At 42.4% G+C, this 22,410-nt stretch overlaps 1 protein-coding gene across 4 annotated transcripts in view; it reads left to right on the forward strand.

The window, feature by feature from the left end:
* The window catches only part of evla (Enah/Vasp-like a), a 38,433-nt gene extending 16,076 nt beyond the window's left edge, over window positions 1-22,357 (forward strand). For 3 of the 4 annotated variants that reach the window (XM_084380997.1, XM_084380996.1, XM_084380995.1), the window contains exons 2-14: window positions 9,244-9,412; window positions 10,734-10,914; window positions 15,139-15,196; window positions 15,399-15,457; window positions 16,333-17,268; window positions 19,137-19,387; window positions 19,474-19,589; window positions 19,761-19,788; window positions 20,032-20,068; window positions 20,200-20,260; window positions 20,492-20,549; window positions 20,632-20,689; window positions 20,862-22,357. In XM_084380997.1, coding sequence (XP_084237123.1) covers window positions 9,244-9,412; window positions 10,734-10,914; window positions 15,139-15,196; window positions 15,399-15,457; window positions 16,333-17,268; window positions 19,137-19,387; window positions 19,474-19,589; window positions 19,761-19,788; window positions 20,032-20,068; window positions 20,200-20,260; window positions 20,492-20,549; window positions 20,632-20,689; window positions 20,862-20,899 — 2,050 coding nt within the window. In that variant the 3' untranslated portion in view covers window positions 20,900-22,357. Of the gene's footprint in view, window positions 1-9,243; window positions 9,413-10,733; window positions 10,915-12,007; window positions 12,215-15,138; window positions 15,197-15,398; window positions 15,458-16,332; window positions 17,269-19,136; window positions 19,388-19,473; window positions 19,590-19,760; window positions 19,789-20,031; window positions 20,069-20,199; window positions 20,261-20,491; window positions 20,550-20,631; window positions 20,690-20,861 lie in introns of those variants that run through there. The other variant, XM_084380998.1, reaches the window with a different exon arrangement.
* The last annotated feature ends 53 nt before the right edge of the window (window positions 22,358-22,410 follow it).

Genomic DNA, 22,410 nt, shown 5'->3' on the forward strand with positions numbered 1-22,410 from the left:
TTCTTTTTTAGGTATTATTAATGATATTTTAGAGTTTTTAATTTACCTGAAAAAAATAACAAATGTTGATGACTCATCGTGCACTCGGGGGCATGTACTAATTTTTATCCAATAAACGCCTTCTCAATTTGATAATGCTGCTGTTTTACATGAAAGATGTAACTATGCTGAAGCAAAAAGCACTCCACCAGCCATTTCATCGCAACTTTAAAACAATCACTATTGACTCAAACCCTGGTCACCTGGTCTTTCTGGCTCTTTCTACCATGTTCGTCCTTTGGTCTTGTCATCATCACCCCCTGCTGGTACTGCACCTTCACACACACGTGTCCTTATCACACCTAGGTGAGGGAAACACTCACTCACACTCGGCTTGTCAATGACGTATACAAGTATTCAAGCGCGTGTCTGTTTGTCTGCATGTATGAGTGTTTGTGCCTGTCTGTTTCTGTCGCCCCAAGGCCAGCCCTTCACTAAAAATATCAGTGCATGTTATTCTGGGTGTACGTACGGCATGGGTACCATAATATACCCTGTGTGGGTGTATAATTATGTATCTCTGTTCCTGTTGAGCGGATAGCCTCAGTCCTCAGCAAGATGAGGACATGAGCTGACATCCCGCTCGAACTGCTGTTTGTGCTTTACATTCCCAGCAGTCTGTTTACATCTCCTCTTATGTTCAGGATAAACCCAAACTAGATGGATAACTGAGAACATGCCTATTATACAGAGCTGGCATAGACATAGTTTAGTCTCTCTCCACTCCAGACAGCCAGATTGGAGCTATGACAGCATATTTCCCTGCTGACATAAACACTGTCCATCTGAAGATGCCATTGTTTGTTTACCAAACCTTGGATTGAGTTATAAACCCTCCCTGACACTGACTGTATGTCTCTATTAGTACCAACCAGGGATGCATAAAACTGTGTAATTATCACTCCGGCTGCACAGGAAACCTCTCTGGATTGCTTTCGTCTCTCAGCTGGCGATTATCATACAGGAGGTTATGATTTTTTAAAGCTAGTTAATTAGCATGAAATGAATTGATTAATTGGATACATGAAGCTGTCGCCCGCTGCGCAGATCGACTGCTGCACCTCTAAGACGGAGCAAATAATCAGGGTTAATTCTGTCCTTTGTCTCCGATGTGACAGTTGAGAAAAGGATTAATTAGGATTTTCTGTTTACTATAAGGTCTCTTTTCATTATTTTAGGAATCAGTTTTGCCCTTATTAGCTCTGAGCATTGGCAGAGACATGAGAGGCACAGGGTCGATGAAGCGGGCACTGAGTCTTTTCTTTATATTTTAAAGTTTTATATGGAGGTAATTAAATAATTCTAATACAGGCTAATTCTTTCAAGCAAATTCAGGAAAGCCTCTTTTCGTCCTTGCACACAGTTTGTAAATTAAACTGTTAGATTAGCCTAGTTTAGATGGGTGTGTGTTAAATAAAGGAGCAGCTGTGGTAGGAAAATGCAGCCTCTCGAACACTGGGTTTAATACTGAGGACTCACATGAGCATTCATTCTTGAAAAATAGCTATTGCAAGTAATACACAATCCAACAATAACTTTTCTTTAGCTTGTCGTTGCTGTGGCTACAGAGGCAAGTAGGAGGTGGATTTGGATCTTTTCTAGATTGTATCTATGGCTGCGCAATGAATCAAAATATTATTGAAATCACATTATGGCCAAGAGCAACATCCGCATCGCAGGAGCTGCAATTTTCTGGTAAAGTAAAAGATTTGTGACCAGACAGCGTTTTAAAAAGCTACTGTAGTGCTGCAGAGATACAAAAAGGATCATTCCCACAAATATGTGAATCATATCACAGTCGTAATATCTGTTGAAAAATAATCGGAATATGATTATGATATATTGTATTTATGTGCAGCCCTAGTTACTGTATATCTTTATGAATAGAGAAAATCATCAACTAAGAGTACATACTAGTGGCTCACAGGTTTAAGTTGTAGACCATGAACGTCCCCAGTTTGAGTCCAGTCAGGGACTTTTGTTGCACGTTGTTTCTCATCTCGTTCTCCCTTCATTTCCTGTCCTCATCTGTCAAATAAAGCCATAAAATGCAACACAACATACTATTAGAAATATACAAACATGTCAGCCATCAATTTTTGGAAAAGTATTTAACTCCATTTGAGTGGAGCTGCTACATGACCACTTAACTGAATCACATATATTTAAGCAAAGCTAGACTAACTGCATTACTCAAGGAAAATGTAAAGCAGGCTACAAAGAACTTCTATATTTGTTGATTCTGGCGGCCCCTGTGGATAAAAGTGCTACGAGCAGCACCGTCTCCTGTTGTAGAGATCTGGATCTGGCTGTCATGTGCATTTGTTTTGAAAGCAACTGACAGAAAGACGCAAATTATTTAAAATTTGAGGTAATGTATGTATCTGTGGCTATGTAAAATTAATAACTGTGTTATGACGCTGGTGAAATAATGTAAACTTTGTTTTAGTGCCGTACTGTAACACCAGACTTCAGGGCAGCCTCTTTCCTGTGAGACCCCTCGGTTCATCCTCAGCACTCTGCCATAAAAACTCTTTTATTTTTATGCCTTATTTGAACCGTATATGTCAGAATCCAACCAGGTGACAGGTATTAAGAATTACTCTAATAACTATTCAGGAATAGCCAATCTTCTCGCTAATGGTCTTGTGCGTTTATGTAGGTCATATAGAGGAATCATTATTGAACTGAGACTGTCTCATAACCAGTGTAAAACTACTTAAGGAAAAATAGCAAAATTCCCTAAAAACTGAACCATGAGGACTCTCATACTGATGTCTAGCTTTGTCATTATACAGTATACGACAGTACCTGTTTATCAGTGGTCCAACATGTATAGATCTTTGCTGACGGCGCACTTCTCTACAGCCATTGGTCGTGTTTTCAACATTTAGTTTTCATCACCGCACGGGGCCGTGCTGAATGACTCATCATTTGTTCGGGTCTGTTCGGGTGCCTTCCACTGTGAACCAGCAGGATGAAACAATTACCCCGGCAACAAAAGCTAATTGCCATGATAACAGAAGCTCTGCCCTCGGGTGCTACCCAGAGAGAACCCCACATACACCCCACCGGCCCGATCCACTCTCTCAGTATGCCAAGGAAACACTTTCCCAGCCTAAATACACCCAGTGATTAATGGTGAAGCTGCAGAGTCTCACGGAAACCTGAAAGTGCTGCTCCTTAATACAGTATGCACACTCAGCCCATGATGTACACAGTTGTTTGCTGGACAGGATCAGGCTCAGGCATCATTTCTCCCTGCACTGAGATCTCTGCTAATGGACTGAAAACACACAGCCGTGACACTCAGAGAGTGCATGTATAGGATTTGTGTGGAAGAGGGTGGGGTGAGTGGGGGGCACATATGTCTAACCATGTGTGCAGGGAAGTGCTTTGCTTAATTCAAAAGCCTGGGAATGTGGCCTCCTTTTCACCACTCGCCTATGAGGCTTATTTGACATGAGGAAGTGCTCAGTGTGGCAGAAGCCTTCATATCCTCTCTGCCCTTGTTTTTGTCTCTATTCATCTCCCTCTCTCACTCTCTGTGCTCTGTGCTCCTCGTCTTTTTTCTTCTCAGCCCGTCTCAGGCTGCCTTCTGAGGTGAATATTATTCAGACTCCACTGAGAAATCTGCTTAGTCCAGCAAAAACAAGGTGAAATGCTCAGACAGGAGCTGTTGGCCAAATCAAGTCAGGCTGATCCCTCTTATGAGCCAGACTTTAATATCAGGATACACGTGTTTTCTCTGCACCAAAACAATTATACTGTCAGCTAATAGAAAAAACAGCTACAGCAACATTTTAAATATTTGTGCTCATCTCATTAGCCTGTCAGTGTGGTGTGAGGAACAGTATTTCTTTTTTTATTCATGAGCCAGCAAAGAGGGGAGTGCTTATGCATTTTTAAAGATGTAGTGTATAGAGAATACACAATAGGGAAAATACCAGCAGGCTCAAACCTTCAGAGGATTGGAGCGGCCTGAAGAGACAAACTGCCCAAATGATCAGTCAGCTGTCGTTCATTCAGACGATCTGCACCTCAGTGAAACGGTGCAGGGCGGCTTTAATCAATATTCTTATATTAACGGTGGATCACCTGACCACTTATGTAAAAGGGGTCGATTGTGAAGAACCTACCGACTCTGCAGGAGCATTTTGACACCGTCTAGCTTTTACTGTTTACCCGTACTGTTTACGCATATATTGTACTAAAAAACACAATTTAATATATTAAAAAATAGATTTTAGTCCACAAATATTTAATTAATTCAAGCCATTTTTTTGCATTTTACTTCAAGAGTATATTACATAATACATTTTAATAATACACAGGTAATATACACACGGATATGTATTTTAAAATCTATTACTTAAAATGTATTTTGTGCATTTTACTAGACAGCATGTTTTTGGAAAATATATGGTAATATTTTTCAATAATTTTCACAAACGCACAGTATCTATTTTTTGTCACTAGGGGTCTCACAATCTAAACCATAAAAGTAGTTTGAGGACATAGTGAGGTGGTGACAATGGTTGTGACCATTGCGATGAAAGTTTGGATGGAGTTTTATTCACGTTGTTCACATTCATCGACTTCCGTCGCATCATCTGATGTTTCCCCAGAAGTGATAGCGGTAGGCGACCAAATGAAACGCGTTACCTTCAAAACTGTGAGTAACATTTGGAATAATGCGCGGACACATAACAGATTGAGTTGTTTTTAGACATTTGAATGTGGAAATGTTACACACTATCTCTTTAATTTGACCTTCAGTTCCTCCTGTTATGTTCGTTCCTGCTCTGAGCATCAGTTTGATTCATCGCGTTATTTTAATGTCACTGATTTGTGATTTTCAGCAATAACTGACCTTTCTCAGATTATGCCGTATCTCCTGCTATCCCTTCATCACAAACACATAGTCACTCTGTTTTCTTTGCCTCTCATCTCTGTCATCTCTCTACTCAACCACCCTTTTTTCTGAAAGTATCAAGCGTTTGAGCAAAATGAGCCTCTTCTTTTTTTTTTTTTTTGTCTGTAGATGCAGCTGTGATGTAAGGCAGCCATCATGTGCCCTATTGTGCCTTGTCTCGTCTTCGTCATGTGACCTAGAGAGAGTAGCTGGATCAAACGCAGAAGCATTTAGCACGCTGTCAGAAGTGGTGAGAAGCCTGTGAAGGTCTAGATGAGGCGCCTGCTGAGAAATTGTCTCAGGCTAGATCACCATCCTCTTCCTCTTCTTTTTTTTTTCTTGTTCCACATCCCATCATGTGTTGATTGAGCAATGTGCCGCATGTAAAGAAGCAATAAGACGAGACGCCAGCTTTATTTCGGACTGCTTGAAGAGAACTGAAACCGTCAGCGTCAAGCTGGAGGCACTCCTCCATCCCTCTGGCCCAAACTGCTCCAGAAATAGGGCCTGTTTTTGTAAGAAGATCCATGAGAGAGATGCAGCCACCTCCCTCCTCCCCTCCCTTTCCTTTTCCCAGGGAGACTCTGGTGGTCTGTCGGGTCTCTGAAGTGGAGAGAAGTGTCTGTTATGTGATTAGAGAGTGTGTTTAACTTATTTAGAGATGGAGGAAACATGATGTCTGTAGTTATCCCTCATGGTTTCACATCCAGAATAGGAGGTTCTCCTTGAATATAGAGGCAGGGAACTTTTTCGATTCATTTATCCTCCAGCCTGGCTTTTCAGTGTTGAAACTCATTATTATTTTCAACTGGAAAGTTGGATAAATGTTTCAGTTTTTCCCAGTCTAAATATATAAGGAGCACGATAACATCTGCATGAGGTTAAGGAGGAATCTCGTCTATGTCTGGGCTGTCAAACATGACTTTTGATTTGATCTGGGGTGAATTGTCGAGTTCAGATTCTGTTTAAATGCGTTTGAGAAACTTTCCCTTCACATTTACTTGTGTTAATGACAAATGTGTTTCCTGTTTGATTTTGAAACGTGTCTCCTGTTTGTCCCTAGATGGAGGATCTTGATTGTGTAACCGTTTTCCAGCCATCAGCATCTAGACTCTCTGTTGTCTTAATTTTGTCTCTGCTGGAATGATTGTCGTACATAAATTGTGTTTTGATAGCTTTGATATGATATATCGCTGCTGGTTAACTCGACACCAGTTGTGCAGTGGGGAATGATGGATGTTGGACAGAGGGAGGGTGGTTGTAATCGTGGGAGTTGTTGCTGAAATCCATCTGTCAAGTGAGCTTTACAGGCCTCTCCCTCAGGAACGCCATGATGTTGCTGTGCAGTTTTTACGTGCTCTGATAGTGTTGCATGGAGATAAACATCTGTGTACACCTGTCCCCTGTCAGAAAGGTTAATTGCCCCTGAGAGTCTTATTTTGTTGCACCCAAAGTGCACTCAATATCACTTTGTTTCAAATGCTGAATACCAAGTGCATCAACAAACAACAGTCCCAAATCAGTGTCCAACATGAAAAAATCATTTTTGGAGAAGATGAGCAGCAGTCGAGTGAAGCCAATAGCAGCACTGCTCTCTCATCACTGCTGAGTTATTTGAGGCTGTTCAGCCCACCGCAAGGGAACCGGAGAGCAGATGACGGCAGGAAAGTGAGAGGAAGCCGGCTGAGACAGAACCATGTGTTATAGCGGTCCGGGGGAGGGTGGGGGGTCTCTCAGGTGTCATGCTGACTTCCTCCTGCAGAGCGGCACACCGGAGGAAAGGTTGTCAGAGGATGGAGGGAGGGAGGGGGGATCCTTGTTGCCGTTTGAATGTTACAGCCGTCCTTAGGGAAACAAGTCCTCGTAATCTGACTATTCATATATCTCACTTTATTATTACTGGCATTTTTATTGTTAATGTAATTGGAGTAAATTGCCAGGGGTTCAACGTTACACCGTACAATCTCATTCACTTCAGGCTCTCTAGATAATAGAACAATTGATCATACTTTGGTTGTTGTCACCATTTCTGGCTTTTTCTTTGCTCTCAAGCACTGTTTTGTAATATACAGTGTTATTCTGCCAGGAAATCTCTCTAGAGGAGTCTGTAGGAGTCTATATCTACGGCGTATCGTTCCTAAGTCTCGGATATTAATGTTTTGTCAAATGAAATGTAATAATGGATTTAAAATGTGACTGTAAGGCACCTTCTTTGTCTTACTGAAACTATATTATCTCTCAAGACAAGTGTAACAGGTTATATGAAATCTTACATTTTAATGCTGCATCAGTTTGGTCAATTTGTCAGTCAGAGAAAAATAATTTGCAGTGCACAAGTATGATATTTTCACAGTACAATAAACGTCCTGGTTTCACAGTATCATAGTCTACAGTTTTGCACAGTACTGTATTTGATTATTATTGTTGTTGAACAACCGCTTTCTTATAATTTAACAAGACGTACAGACATTAAAACTTGATATAAACTTGGAGTAATGTATATATGTACTGTATGTATGTATGTATATTTTTCATAACACGAATACGTATAAATAATTCATCATGGATAAGCAAATATAAGCTACACGGTATGATTTAACCCCTTTAAAATCACTATATCACTGCATCCTTACAAATCATCAACTATTTTGATGATCAATTAATCATTTCAGTTTTCTTTTTCTTTTTTCAAACAAATATGTGAAACATATCAAATGTGAGAATTAGTTGCTTTTATTTATCACGTTATAAAAGCAAAAGTCAGGCAAATCATGATATTTGATGTCATCACTTTTGGCTCTGGGATGTTGTGAACAGCGTCTCAACTTTCTGGCATTTCGTAGAGCATTTAATGGTGAATGGTTAGTTGAGAAAAATAACAGGCAGTTAATGAAAATGTCAAGTTGCAGCCCTGGTAAATTTTGTGAAGTTGCACAGTTATAGTCTGGCTCTTTCTCCACCTAATCTAAGGCTGGGCGTTATAGCTTATAAATAATAACATGTATTTTCTAAAGATTTAAGTAAGATTTTATATATACCATATTTTAAATGCCATATCATGATATAACTATATCCAAAATCTAGGATACATAGTTTCACGTCATGATAACGATATAATATAAATATACTGCCCAGCCCTAACCTGATCCTATTAACTTCTTCTGCTGCAGTGACCACATTTGTTTTAATTTACTTCCTGTCATCTCACTGCAGAGGCTAAGGCACTGGAATACCTTGACAGTCAGTGAGCACATCAGCAACGTTCTTCAGTTCGCTTTTCTTGGCCCTCAGTCCTTCATGCTGGTAATGTGAGTCTCGCTGCCAGAGAATCAGTCCCTCGGGTGTTGGAAGTGAAAATGCGAGAAGCATTTAGTCACTTCACAGGTTCTGCAGGTTAACCTCACCTCCACCCGTCCAAATCACCTCTCCACCTGCTTTCATGTGTTTCCATATGAGGCCACTTTAACACCTTCAGGCTCATATGGTGCTAAGGTCATAACAGTAGCATGCTGTATACGGCTCTGTGTCTTCTCCAGCTGCAGCACTTGAAAGTGGTGATTTTGTGATGTGACCACATAAGTCACTGGCCAAATTCGTCTTTTTCAGTGATCCCCTCTCAGCTCTGTGGTTGTGAACATGATTACTTTATGCTTCTTTGTCGCTGTGTGTTGTGTGACTTTTCCATTTGCTTCTTACCAAATGAGCCTCCAGCTGGCGATACACTTGCTGATCAAACACTTCTGTTGCGTTTTTAACACACTGTGTCATTACCCAACACATTGCGCACACCCTCCCGCACTGCTGCAGGGGAATTTTCCAGGGTTCAGTTTTAGGTTGAGGTCTTGTTTATAGCTCTTAAAAATGGCTCTGCAGCACACACACACTGTCAGATTTCTACAGTTGCAGTATGTTATTCCTCATGTGGTGACTTGTAGTGGTAGCTGCAGAAAGGTGTGGCTCCCCAGTGACCCCTCAGCTACCCAGATAATCATAGAGTAACTGTATTTGACTGATTTGATTTTATTGGCCGCTATCACATTTACACTATTCTGGTGTACAGTAACATATTGAGAATTACCAGTGCTGTGAAACATCCCTATGATCCAGTATTCTCTATTATTTAGGGAACCGAATCCTGCTCACGTTGCAAAAAATAACAATATCATGTTTCAGAGAAACTGATGAAAGAAAATGAATTAACTGCATCTCTAAATGCCTCTCCACAGTCAACAGTGCGACGTTTCAATACTCAACTTGACTCTCATCATGTTCTGTCTCTCTGCCGTCAGTGAACAGAGTATCTGCCAGGCGCGGGCCTCGGTGATGGTCTACGACGATGCCAGTAAGAAGTGGGTGCCCATCAAGCCTGGGCAGCAGGGCTTCAGCCGCATCAACATCTACCACAACACTGCCAACAACACCTTCAGAGTGGTGGGCGTCAAACTGCAGGACCAGCAGGTGAGAGACGAAGGGAAATAATCAGCATCACTCAAGACTGTGATGCTTAGTGGATTTCATGGCTGATGAGACATTTCATTTTTGTGTTCATTAGTTCTGTCCCTCAAACCGTTATGTGGGATGAATGGTAAATATGGGTATAACCAGTATTTATCAATAATAAAATATCTGTGCTGAGGTGTGATCAAGACGGTATGATTATAGAGCTGATCATGTGAGGATTCAAATATTGCGCATTGACAATATCACACTGTATACATTAAATTTGGGTTGAATTCAATTAAACAATGGTCGTTGGCTGATTTGAGACATCCACGATTGTTGTTTTCAGACATTTCCATATTAGCACTGCCAAGTCGGAGATATCGGAGCTTTCATACGAATCGGAGGAAGTTTCTCAGTTGTAATCACAACTTGGATGTTGGTGTGAAGACTATTCACAAGTCAGAAACTCATAATCACAATAACTCTGGTATGACATGAGTGCAGCATTAGCAAAAGCAAAAAGAGTAACATGTTACATAGTTGAGAAAATTTTACATTTGTGCCTTTACTTAAAATGAAACATGTTCACGCCTTTTCAGGACTTTATCAGTACAGAAATGTCTGCCTCTTCTTGATGGGTTTAGTCTGATATGATTATTGATGATGCAGCATGATGACCAGGGTTTTTTCAAAGTCTGAGACTGTGGGCCTCCCCTCAGACAAAGCCTGGAAAAAGGCTCCCCCTCACCCTCCTGTAGTTTACTTGATTCGTTTAGCTCAATGGATACCTAGATCGTGATTATGGTATTTGATCCCATAGACACTCAACAATTGAGCCAAGATAGCCTAAAATCGTCGGGCATGTGTTAGTTTCTGACTCTGGTGGAAAAAGTGGGGAAAAAAGGTAAAGATTCCCCCCAAACTACTGTATGTCTAAACTATCTCTGTAATCAAATCACACACATTAGGCTATTGTATGTGACTTATATAATAACTAATACTAATATGTTTCAATGTCATTCACTGAGACTCCCACTTTGAACACCTCTGTCTGAGAACTAACCCCAGCTCTTTTGATTGACTTATTTTGACTCCAAAACTTGATGCTAATTGTTCATGATTGAAACAGTCGAGCAAATCCACATTTGGTCAATTAGTCACTTTGTATAATTACAAGAAAAATGTCCTATATTTCCTAATTTACCTATAGAGGTTAGAAAGTCATCAAGCAAAGCAGAGCAGAGGGACACTGGTGTTAAATGTCCAATCAGCTGGTAAAATATCAAATCTCCATAACATTTTAATTCACAACTTCATTTTCCTTCCCCTCTTGCAGGTGGTGATCAATTACTCCATAGTGAAGGGCCTGAAGTACAATCAGGCCACTCCGACCTTCCATCAGTGGCGTGACGCCCGGCAGGTCTATGGGCTGAACTTTGCCAGTAAGGAGGAGGCTACCACCTTCTCCAACGCCATGCTGTTCGCCCTCAATGTCCTCAGCTCACCTGACAGTGGAGGTGAGGATTCATTAGATATGATTGAAATGAATCTTTTTGGTATTTAATTGCACAGTCCGCTCTGTTATCCTTTCATTAAGGACTTTCTCCATGATGGGCTGAGAGCCTGATTTGTATTTGACTTCCTGGCACATCTTACTGAGACATTTTCTGAATGTTTTTGAATCTTAAATTATCGGTTCCTTTAATGGATTTTGGTTCAGATTACAACTAACTGCTTTCATCTGTGTTGAGTCTATTTTTGCCTTCAAAAAGACTGTCAGGTAACTACAATCAAATAATCCACACGGTTTTGAGTGCACATAGACTCTCTTTGACTAATACTTTCTCATCGGACCTGCTAAACAGGAATACAGTGTTCACAGACAGCAGAAGTGTGCAGACCATGATTGGGAATATTTGACGCAATGGCACAATAATTATATAAATAGTTGATTATACATCCATATTCAATACACTGCAATGTTCAAAGCCCATGAAGCGTACCTACTTAACTAAGCTGTACTCCCCTCTGCTGGTTGGCATCATGTACTGCAGCTGCACTCTGCACACTGAGCCAAACAATAACAACAATAGCAGGGCCTGGTCGGTTGATGACTGATGACTTTTCCTCATTTAAAGATGATTTATTTCAGTTTCATTTCAATACAATGCTTTTCATTGCCTTATAAAGTAAAACATAAGAGGTGTGTGTAGCAGGAATGCAAAATAATTAGAGACATTTAGTTAAACAGACAGATTTGTAGTTTTGTTTTTTCCTTTTTTCGTTTATTTAAACATTGAAATAAATTATGAACCCTGAACTGTTTGAAGCCAAACTTACGTCTACTCTTAGTTTACTAAATAGCATCTGACCAGCTCTGGTTACAAGCTACTTATAAGTTTTGTGTGTGTGTGTGTGTGTGTGTGTGTGTGTGTGTGTGTGTAATTAAGTAAGATATTGAGAGAGAATATTTGTGAGTGTTTAACTGCCGTGTCATCCCATCCTTGCTCTCCCATTGGTGGTTAAAATATCCCGTATGGAGCCTCGATGTCGAACCCCACCATGCTCACATGGCAGCCCTCCTTTTTTTGGGTGCGTTCAGATGTGGGATGATGGGCCTCGTCATGCAAGGGAAAAGTTCCTCTGTCTGTGGAAAATACTTCTTCACCTATTTGACCACGTTCTTCATGCTGTTTCATGCTGGAAGAAGTCACATACGGTAGTCGTAGAAGACATATCTTATAGTTCTCACCATGCCGACTTCAGAGATTTCACCTGGTGTCCTTAGAAGGATTTCCTCTGCCATCATCGTCCTCAGTAAGTGTTGTGCAGTAGAGAATTGTGTCCGCTAGCAATGCATGGTTTCATAGTAACAGACGCTGAGCATCACACTATGAAATGGAGAGACGTGTGTAGGTGATTGTCAGTGGACAATAACAAAGTACATTTAACCTAAGACTCATGTCACAAAGAGTTGTGGGGGCACACATATTTTACTTGAGTATTTGAGAAGGAGAGCCTGAAAATCTGTTGAGATCAGGATATTTACCAATCTGTAATGAACAAATGGCAGTTTGTACTTGAGACAGGCAATGCTAAAGTACACTAGGAGCCTTATTATCTGTGATTTGGGGAAAGGTAAGAGACTCAAAAGGGTATTACCATAGACCATACATCAGAACAAAAGTCATTGAACACTTGGAGTTTTTAAAGTGATTATGTTAAAGAAATGTTAAAGAAAAAATGAAGGAGAACAAGAGGGAGGAATAATTGATTTTTCTTTGATTACACCAAGATAACTCTCTCTCACACACACACACACTGGTCTCCTGAGCTCCCACAAAGTGCTTACAAGCCTGATCAGGCCCTCTCATCCCCTGAGCTTCCTGTACTCTGACCTTCACCATGGCAATCAACAGAGAGCTGTCAGCAGTGGAGACGCACATCCATGCACATATGCACAGATACACCTGGGGTGATAATTGTCACCCTCACATTGACGTCATTAAAGCCTGCACAAAGGTTGTGAGGTGTTAATAAAGTCCCGGGTCGTGTTTAAGAGTGAATCCCTGAAGTCTCACATAAAGAAATACGTAATGGAGGTGGACCGGGGAGTTCATTGTGTTTTAGTATCTGTATCTTTATATTCTTGAATCCTTTTCTTGACGATTTATGTTTATGCAACAAACATTGCTGCTGGTGCAACAGAATACAATAATGAAACAGATTTAAAAAAAACAGGTTGTCATGCTGATACCTAAACAGAAAGTGTGTATTCATGATACTTGCAAGCCTTTCTACTGCATCCATCAGCTCCCTATTAGAGCATCTGAAACAAGTTCTAAAATGCTTAATTAAGCCTGATCAAAGCAGTTAGTTATTTCAGTGTCCTCTTTTCTTGCAAGGAAAGGGGGGTTCTTTGCCTTTAACTCTCAGGATATTTGCTAAATTTAATGTGCAGCTTTACCAGCTGAGCGCATAATTACCATGAGCTAACAAGCAGAGTTCAGGGGAGTGTCAGGGAGCGAGGAAACAAGACATCTTTCAGGCCGCACGTCTTCTTTCTGTGCTTCTCATTACAGTTGCGATGCAACAAAAGAAATCTGCCAGCCAGGTCGGCTGTGGCAGTATGTCATTATCAGCAAGTGATACTTTATTTAGCATGCTTTGGTCTGAAGATTTTGAGGCAATAGGAGTCACGTTTTAGCCAAAAAACACAATTAGACATTGACGGAAAGGGCACATTTGATGCAAAATGACAATGAAGGTGAAAATACAAAAGGCTCGGGTGAAAATCCCAAGTAGTTATAATCGTCATTTTCAGCCTTCGCTCTGATCCAGATTGTGTTGTTCAAATAGCACTTTGAAGCCACAGCTCTGTTTTGTGTTGACTGCCCCCATGGCCCCGCCCGCCCTCCAGCTACCCCCATGCTCCAGACACCGTCAACGGAAATATCACCCGAGGGTGTTGTTGATGTCACGATGGGCGTTGAAGTTTAATGACTGGTATTTTGGTGATATGTGATCAGCGCTCTCCCTGATGCTGCCCGTTAATAGCCGCCCCAGAATGAGGCTCTAACTCTGTCTCTCAGCTGGGGGTGGGAGGCTGAACACTGTCTGTAGTTGGGCAACAAGCAAAGTGCTAAACTGAGATGATCATGTGGCTGACGGGAACTTCATGAAACAATGTTAATGACTCATGTTTTATTGACAGAGTGTAATTGCAGACTAATCCTGTCTATAATTGTACTGTAGCTTGTGTTGAATTCATATTTGCGGGATGTATTCTTCAGCTCTTTTAGTTTAATTTCTGCTGTGGTTTACAGTTGAAATTCCTGCGGCTGGCAGCATGTTGAGCAAATCACATTATAAACAGCTTGTTGGCTCTCTGGGGCAAAGTGCCTCACATGATGCCGGCTGTGCTCTGTTCATTCAGTAAACACAGCTTCCTGCACTCTCTGCTGGGACCATTTTTCATCAGAAGATTACAATGTTGACAGTTTGTTTACAGATGGAGATCTATCTCACAATTAATCTCTATTGATTTCATACATATCATATGGAAGATGTTATATACGTTGAACAAGGCACACCCACACACTTCAGTAGTAAAGGGGTGACTATCAGTGTTGGGAAAGTTACTTTTGAAGTGTAAGGTGACCCTGTTTAAATGTCATAAGTAATGTAACTGTTTCAATTACGTCAATGAAATTAATCAAGTAATGTAACTTGCTACATTTGATTACTTTTTGAGGACCTTAAAATTAATGTTTTAAGCTGTGAGATAAAGACTTTTTATGTTTTCAGCATTTTCACCACTGGTAAACACACTGTAATCAGTAGTGGGGCGATGACGGGGGATGCTTTTAGCAGAATGATCTAAATGTATCACCATTTCATGGGTTTCTTGTTCACCTAGAATCCCCTCTCTTCGTTCCCAAGTAGCAGAGAGAGTGCAGGAGCAGAGGGGTTTACTCTTTGAAAATGTTAGTCTAGTCTGCATGACTTATTGATCCTTTATCTGACTGAGGTTTGTAAGAATCTAAGCCACAATAATGGCTCTGGAACAAAAGGGACCAATGGAGTTAGTTCGCTAGTCGTGGGTGAATAAAACGGACCGGGCCTGACAGAGATGTTGGAACCTTCTCTGTTGAAATATTGTTGAATTTCCTGTGTGTGGATTGCTACTGTTTTTTATTGCTTTCATGCAGTTGAACTTTTTTCCACCTTGTGTCTTTCAGGTCCAGTCGTCCAGCGCCAAAATGGGCCCTCTTCAGAGGAAAGCGAGGCACAGAGGAGGTAGGATTTCTAACAGCTGCATGCAAGAGAAGCAAACAAAACAAAGCGCCATGCTGCTGCTTCTTCTAATCCCAAGACACAGAAGCAGGTCTTAATTTGAGGCCAGCGCAGCCGTTAGTGTTCTGGTGTGTTATTCATTAATGATAAACAGAAAGGCAGTCATACCACAGTTAAAGAGCAGTGGCATCCTTTCAATTCATAGGATGATGGAGCAGCATCAGATGGTGCACAAGGAGAGGGAGCGACGAACGTCAGGATCAGGTGAGGCTTGAACAAACACACCCACACCCAGCTGTATTAACACACACACACGCACACGCACTCGGTTTTACACGCTGCTCTGGAGACCAAAGCGAATAAAGGGGCTGGCATAGTGTTTGCTCCTAGCTTCACAAACATTGTAGACAAAAGCTGTCACAGCACACTCTGCAGGGGAGCAAATGGATGTTTGCCCTGCTTTTGTTTTGTTTTTAATGAGGGAAGTTATCAGTGTTGGGTCAGGCACAGCACACTTTACTTTCCCACGGCAAACAGGTGACTTCAGCTGTAATACATACCACAGATTCCACACTCTGATACGGTAGGTTCCTGGAGGTAAACAGGCTTTTCCCGATGTGTGTTAGTGTTTCCCGCCTTAGTTCCAACCACTGCTCCCTCCCAGTCTGTACGCCCTTATGCTTTTTTATCCATGCACACATATAAATGTTCAAGTCTGCCCCGTAAAAGCACATACAGACTTAAACATCCTCCTGTGTCCCTGCTGTCAGTGGCGATATCAGTACCTCCCTGTCCCTGCAACATGCTCTACTGCCATCTCTTTCTTCCAGCTACTGTTGGGGGGAAATGCCATATGCTTTCTGACCATGGCTCAGTCATGTTGCATTCTGCTGCTTGTTCTTTTTATGATATTTTGATTCTTTATTTGCTACTGGCTTCCGTTTTTTGGATTGCTCCTGATTTTCTCATCTTTACTTGCTTGGTTTGCTCAGTCGGTTGCTTTTCATTCTTCTCACGTTTTTCTCTTTTCTGTTTTCCTTTGTTTGTTGCCCTCCTTCGTCCCTCCTCTTCGTCTGCATCTCCTCTCTCTCTCTCTCTCTCTCTATCTCTGTCTTTCTCTCTCTTTCTGCCCGTCACAGTCGTTTCCACTCTCCAATATAAAGTCTCCACCCCTCCCATCCACCCAGACACTCCTCCTGAGTACAGACAGTACAGGGCTAGCACACTGCCACCCTCCTACGTCCGCGTGGCCTCCTCCTCTCCTCCCTCCTCCGCCTCCTCCTCTCCCTCTCAGGAGAAAGAGGCGGGGGCTGCTAGGGACAAGGCCCAGCTCTCCTCCCAGCTCTCCACCTCGCTTGCCTCAGCCTTTTCCCCAGTCCAGGCAGGAGTGACCACCCAGGGCCGACAGGTCCGTCAGATTCCCCTGTCACCTCCCACAGCAGCCCGCCACCTCCACCTTCAACAGCAACTCCAGCAACAAGACATCATGCTCCCCCCTAAACACGGCACATGGTCTGCCTCACATTTGCAACAAATGTACGCCCAGTGTGCCCCGTCTTCCTCCCCTCCCGTTATGATGGCTATGCCTGCGAGGCAGAGTATGCCCCCACAGCCTGTCCTCCCGATGGCTCACCCCCTCCCTCCCTTAAACACTAGGATGAAGCCCCCACCTCTTGACCCAAGCACAGTGACAGGCTCTCACCAGTACCCCTCACACCAGCCCCACCCTCACTCCAACGGTCAGCCAGACGACTCCTACTCTCCTCACTCGCAGCATCTGCCACTCACCCCGCAGTACTGCGAGGCCATCCCCCTGCCTCCCCTAACAGCCCCGGGCCCCACCCCCAGCCAGCAGCCCCAATACGCATCCACCTTCCACCCTCAGCAGCAACAGCATCCGCAACATCAGCAACATCAGCAGCAGCAGGTGTACTACCAGCAGGCCCAGCCCCCCACCACCACCACCACTTCCTCCTCCTCCTCCTCACCCCCCTCTTACACTGCCATGTCTGACGGGGGCTCGCCCAAGAAGACCCCCTCCCCCGTCCCCCAGCAGGCCCCCATGGCCAGCAGCAGTAAGTATGAGGAGGAGAGAGGAGGAGGTAGTCTCTCAGCAGAGGGGTTGTTATGTGTGTCTGTGTGAGTGCGTGTGAGTGTGAATATATGTGTGCAAATGTGTGTGAATGCCCCTCACATATAATGTTACACATGAAAAACAGACATGTGTCATAAGCCCACAATAACTACAGGGTGGGACAACTATAATCAATACTGTTAGCACAGGAAGTTTTGTGACTGAAGTGTAATTTTCTTCCCAAATTGAATCTGATTTGAGGAAAACACCTGTGTGGGAGTCAAGAACTCATTCTACCATTGCAGCACACTGCAGCAGGACACTAGGCCTTTGACTTGTCGCAGCAGGAAGTGCACCGTTGTTACTGATAACATTGGTGATGGCTCTGTTTTATTTCAGCGTCGCAGAAAGATGCGACAGAGTGACAGTGAGCCGACATGGCCCTTAAACTGAAGCAGCTGAATGGACTTCAGCTATCAGTAGTTTCATTATGTACACCTGTGCTTTTCCTACTGTGTCATGTCAAAATGTCTCCTGTGTAAATAGCCTACAACACTAAACGTACAAGCAGGTAACCAAGGGGTTCTTATGACCCACTATTTGAATGTTTTCGATTAGCCTGACCAGCTCAATGGGTGTTTCACATACTGAAAAAAAAAAACATTTAAGGAAAAATGTACCGAAAATGGCCACATTAGTAAAGCTGATGTGATCATATTTGCACAGCGTCCATTCTCCTCTGATGTCCTGCTCAGGGTGGGAAACTCAAATGTCGTGCTGCTGTCTTCCTGGTTGCAAGACCCGTAAACGCAGCGAATCTGACAAATTGTTATCATTTCACTGCTTCCTGGTTTACCTACAGCTGACAAGACAATAGTGAAAATCAGGAAGGACACTGTGCCAAATTTGAAATTGTAACAAACTGTCAGATTCCTTGCTTTTGTACGACTTGCAAACTGGAACACGGCAGCATAACATTGTGTCAGCATTCGAGCTTTCCGTCCTTAGCTGGCCAGAGAAAAATGGTCACCAAGTGAATATGGACTCTCAGTCAAAACATCAGCAAGTAATTAACTGCAATCGATCTGCAAGCAATTATTAAATATTACTTTATTTCAGGTCGTGTTAACTTGTGAAATTACGTTTTGTCCCGTAAAGCAGGAGGACTGAGTTAGAAAGGGCCACAATTTATACACTGTTCATCTGACGGATGTAAACACCTTCAAATTAAAGATTACATGCACCTCCTCCGGAGCCATAGAAGGTTTTATACTACTCACATATGCAGCAGTTATCCCCAAGACCCATAAACACACTTATAAAACCTACTTGAATCGATCAAAGTCAACATTTTATCACCTTTATCATCAAAGTACTGTGACTGTCACATGGTTGTGTGGTTGCAGGCAGTTGTTATAGCTCTTAACATTGTGAAAGGATAGTATGCAGGCTGAACAGTTCATTGCTTTAAGGTTATTTGAGTTTCCCACATGCACTTACAGAATCACCACCAAGCTAGAGTTCCTAAACTGCCCCCATTTGCAACTGTTTTCCAATGAGACTTTAATATTACTTTCATGCTGCACTAAAATGAATTAAAATCAATGGCTGCCTGTTAAGTAGAAAATATCAAAACCTTAGCTCTTATCCATTATAATCAACCAGTTTACCATATATCCAATATCCTTCTCATCATGAAAACACGTGGCACAGCGGCCAGCGACCGTGTAGGTAGAAATTATTGGTAGTTCATTACACAGTGCGAGTGCATATCATTCCTCAGACGGTCTTCATACAACCTTCCAAGGGGCACAAAAGGTAAATCAACCCGTGCAGCCATTAACCAGTATCGACCTCTGCCCCTCCCAGGCCCCCCTGTCTCTGCAGGTCACCCAGCTATGCTCTCTGTGGCACCTCCAGCTGCAGTTCCAGCACCCATGGCTGGTCCTCCAGCCCCACCGCCACCGCCGGGTCCACCACCCCCAATGGCAGTGCCCCCGCCCATGCCCCCTCCACTGCCCACTGGTGGAGGGCCTCCTGGGGGCCCGCCTGGGGTCCAGCAACAACCCTCAGGACTTGCTGCAGCACTGGCTGGAGCCAAACTACGTAAAGTACATAGGGTGAGCCTCCGTGGTTAAAGGTCCACTCCGTCCAGTTTTATTCTTTCAGCAAAAGCCTGAAACCCATTTTCTGATGTGTTCTTCAGGATGAGAGCAGTCCGCCGGGGTCTGGTGGCAAAAGTGACTCCAACCGATCTAGTGGTGGCAGTGGTGGTGGTGGGGAGGGGCTGATGCAGGAGATGAATGCCTTACTAGCTCGCAGGTGAAACAGTTACACACAAATACACACCTCTCACCTTTCCCTTAAAATTAGTCATGGAAACAGAAGAAAACACCTGAAAACTCCTTGATATACATTATATAACATATTATACCAACATTTTTGTATGTGCACCTCCCTGTTTGCTCATGTACTAATTTCTCTCTTTCATAGACGGAAAGCTTCAGAGAAACCTGATGAAGTAAGTTTGTGTTTTACAGCAAAAAATTGACATTTTTAACAGAGAAAAAAAGTTAATGTTAGATCAGAAGATTGATACCACTCCCATGTCTGTTTGTGAAATTCGAGGCTGGAGCTGGCAGCCCGTTAGCTTAGCTTAGCATAAAGACTAGGAGCTGTACAAGATGTTTTAAACTTGTGATATGAACAAAAAAAAGGGTAGAGCTGATTGTGTAGTGATGATTCATTTCTTCCTCTCCTGCAGGACGACTCTAGTGGTCGAGGTCAGCAGAACTCAACAGGTAACGAACAGCCTACTCATTAGATTATTATATAACACAGCTTCAAAACATGCAAATCTTCTGCTTTGCATTACAGCCTCCTGTTCCAGGGTTGTTTTATTTGATGCAATCTATTCTCTCCCCCTCTCCAGATGCTGTGAAGAAGCCATGGGAACGATCCAACTCTGCGGACAAGTCCTCCCTGGTGTCCAGGTCTGTAGATAAGAGGAGTGACGGAAGTGTTGTCTAAAACCTCAAGCAAACCTCATTAACCGCAGGGATTTCAGGATGAGTCTCATCTTCAAGCACAGAAATGTTGTGGCTATGTGTGGCAAAAAGCCCTTTTAATGACACATAATCCTTAAATATGTGGTACAATACTCATCCGTTGAAAAAAGGCTTGGCTGCTTTTATATTCAACCAGTTTATCCATTTGTGTTGCAGAGTGAGACCCATCGGCAGCACTAGTGAATCAGACACAGAGTTTGACAGGATGAAACAGGTTGGTATAAAGTGCTCTATTACAGAAGGGATTTTCTACCAGTGTACCCCTCCTGTGAACTCATGAGCGCCTTGTTTTGCAGGAAATTTTGGATGAAGTTGTACGCGAGTTGCATAAGGTGAAAGATGAAATCATTAATGGTAAGCAAAGTTCACTGCATTATGCGGGAGCACAAAGCATGTTTAATCTTTAATCTTTTGCACACAGTAGCTTTTACAACTCGCTGGCAGTAAAATTTTACTACCCCCCCCCACACACATTTTATCAGTGTGTTCGAAAAATTCTCTAAAGTCCTGCGTCCTTCTCTTGCAGCCATCAGACAAGAAATCGGCAGAATCAGTACATCCTAATCTCATCCGAGCAACAGTAGGAGGAGAGCGAGAGGAGGAGCTGGAGGAGGATGGACATGCAGATGCACAGACACGAGGACCAGGGAATGTTCTCTCAATGTTTCTGTGACCTCGCCACGCCACGATGCAAGTTGCAGAGATGTTGTGCCAACATTTGAGTCTGCTGGACAGCGAAAACGGAAGAAAGAAACAGAGAAGAAGAGAGGGAGGAGCAGAGGGATGGATAAAGAAAGTCTGAAGGGACTGATGAACTCTAAAAGAGAGGATGGAGAATATTGTAAAAGATGATTCGAGCGATGGATGGACGGACATTCGTGCTGAGTTTGGTGTTGTGGTCCTCTCTGTGCACCTATAGACTCAGTCAGCCCGGTGTTGCAACTCTTTGTTCTCTGTTCAGTCCAAGTCTTAAGAAGAAAATATTTTTGTTTTCTAAGTTTTTACTGTTTTATTATTTAAAAACTGTGGTGATAATGATGATGCTGTTGATGACAATGAGTATTTTATTGATATTATAGAAGGAAAAAGGAATCTTGCACACCATTTATGTCAGCCTTTTATATTTTCTATTATGATTTTTTGTTTAGTTTAGCCCTGACTATTCGACGATAACAAGCACAATATGGGTACAACGGTGCTGCAGACTCACGTGCCCTCGACTGGAATATTTAAAAAAAAAAAAAAGAAAACACAAAAAAAAGAAAAAAAACAGGCTTTTTATGACCTTATTCATACTGGTGTTGTGTGTCTAACCTTTTCTCTCCAGAGACGCTGGAAAACATGTTAATGTTTGAGCCACAATTAGCCACTTAATGACCTCTTTTCTCCACAAGGACATTAAAAATGAGCGATCGATTTTCCTTTTTTGGGCAATTAATTGAATTACACAATAACAGTCTGCTCTACAACTCCAGTGTGACCGAGGTACACGTTTCTCTCCACCTGTTCAGATGTGTGAGATCGTTTAAAACTTGGGGATCATTCACCAAACAGGCCGATAACTGTAAATGTGCCACCTGGTTTTACCTAGATATAACAATGTAGTACTCTCTATTAGTCATCCTATGCTTTGTGAACCTTCCAAGTATGCATGAAACCCCTCATCTCTATAATTAGTTGTTTTTTTTATTTGGTTTGAAAAAAAAAAAATACAAACGGTGGTACATTTATTATAGTGGTTTGTTTCCATGAAGATTCCCCTTTTCTATATATGAGATGTTGAACTTGATGATGGTAGCAATGTGAAAATTAATAATGACGGGGGTTGCTCTGGCAATATGCAAATCTTACCTAGACAAGAATGTGCAGAAAGTGAATGGTAGGCCTATGTGATGGTAGCTAAATGTGTCTTTGCAGGAAGGATTTGGTTGAATATCGGTTGTTGCATTCTATCCACTCTGTCCGCTCTCAACTACGTTCTGATTTAAAAGCTGGAAGTAAATTCATTCAAACAAAACATGAGGCTGTGTCAACCATCTGCGCAATATCCTGTGTGTGTGTGAGTGTGTGTGTGT

The sequence above is a fragment of the Pagrus pagrus genome, assembly GCF_965226575.1.
Source record: "Pagrus pagrus genome assembly, chromosome: 18".
Taxonomy (NCBI): Eukaryota; Metazoa; Chordata; class Actinopteri; order Spariformes; family Sparidae; genus Pagrus; species Pagrus pagrus.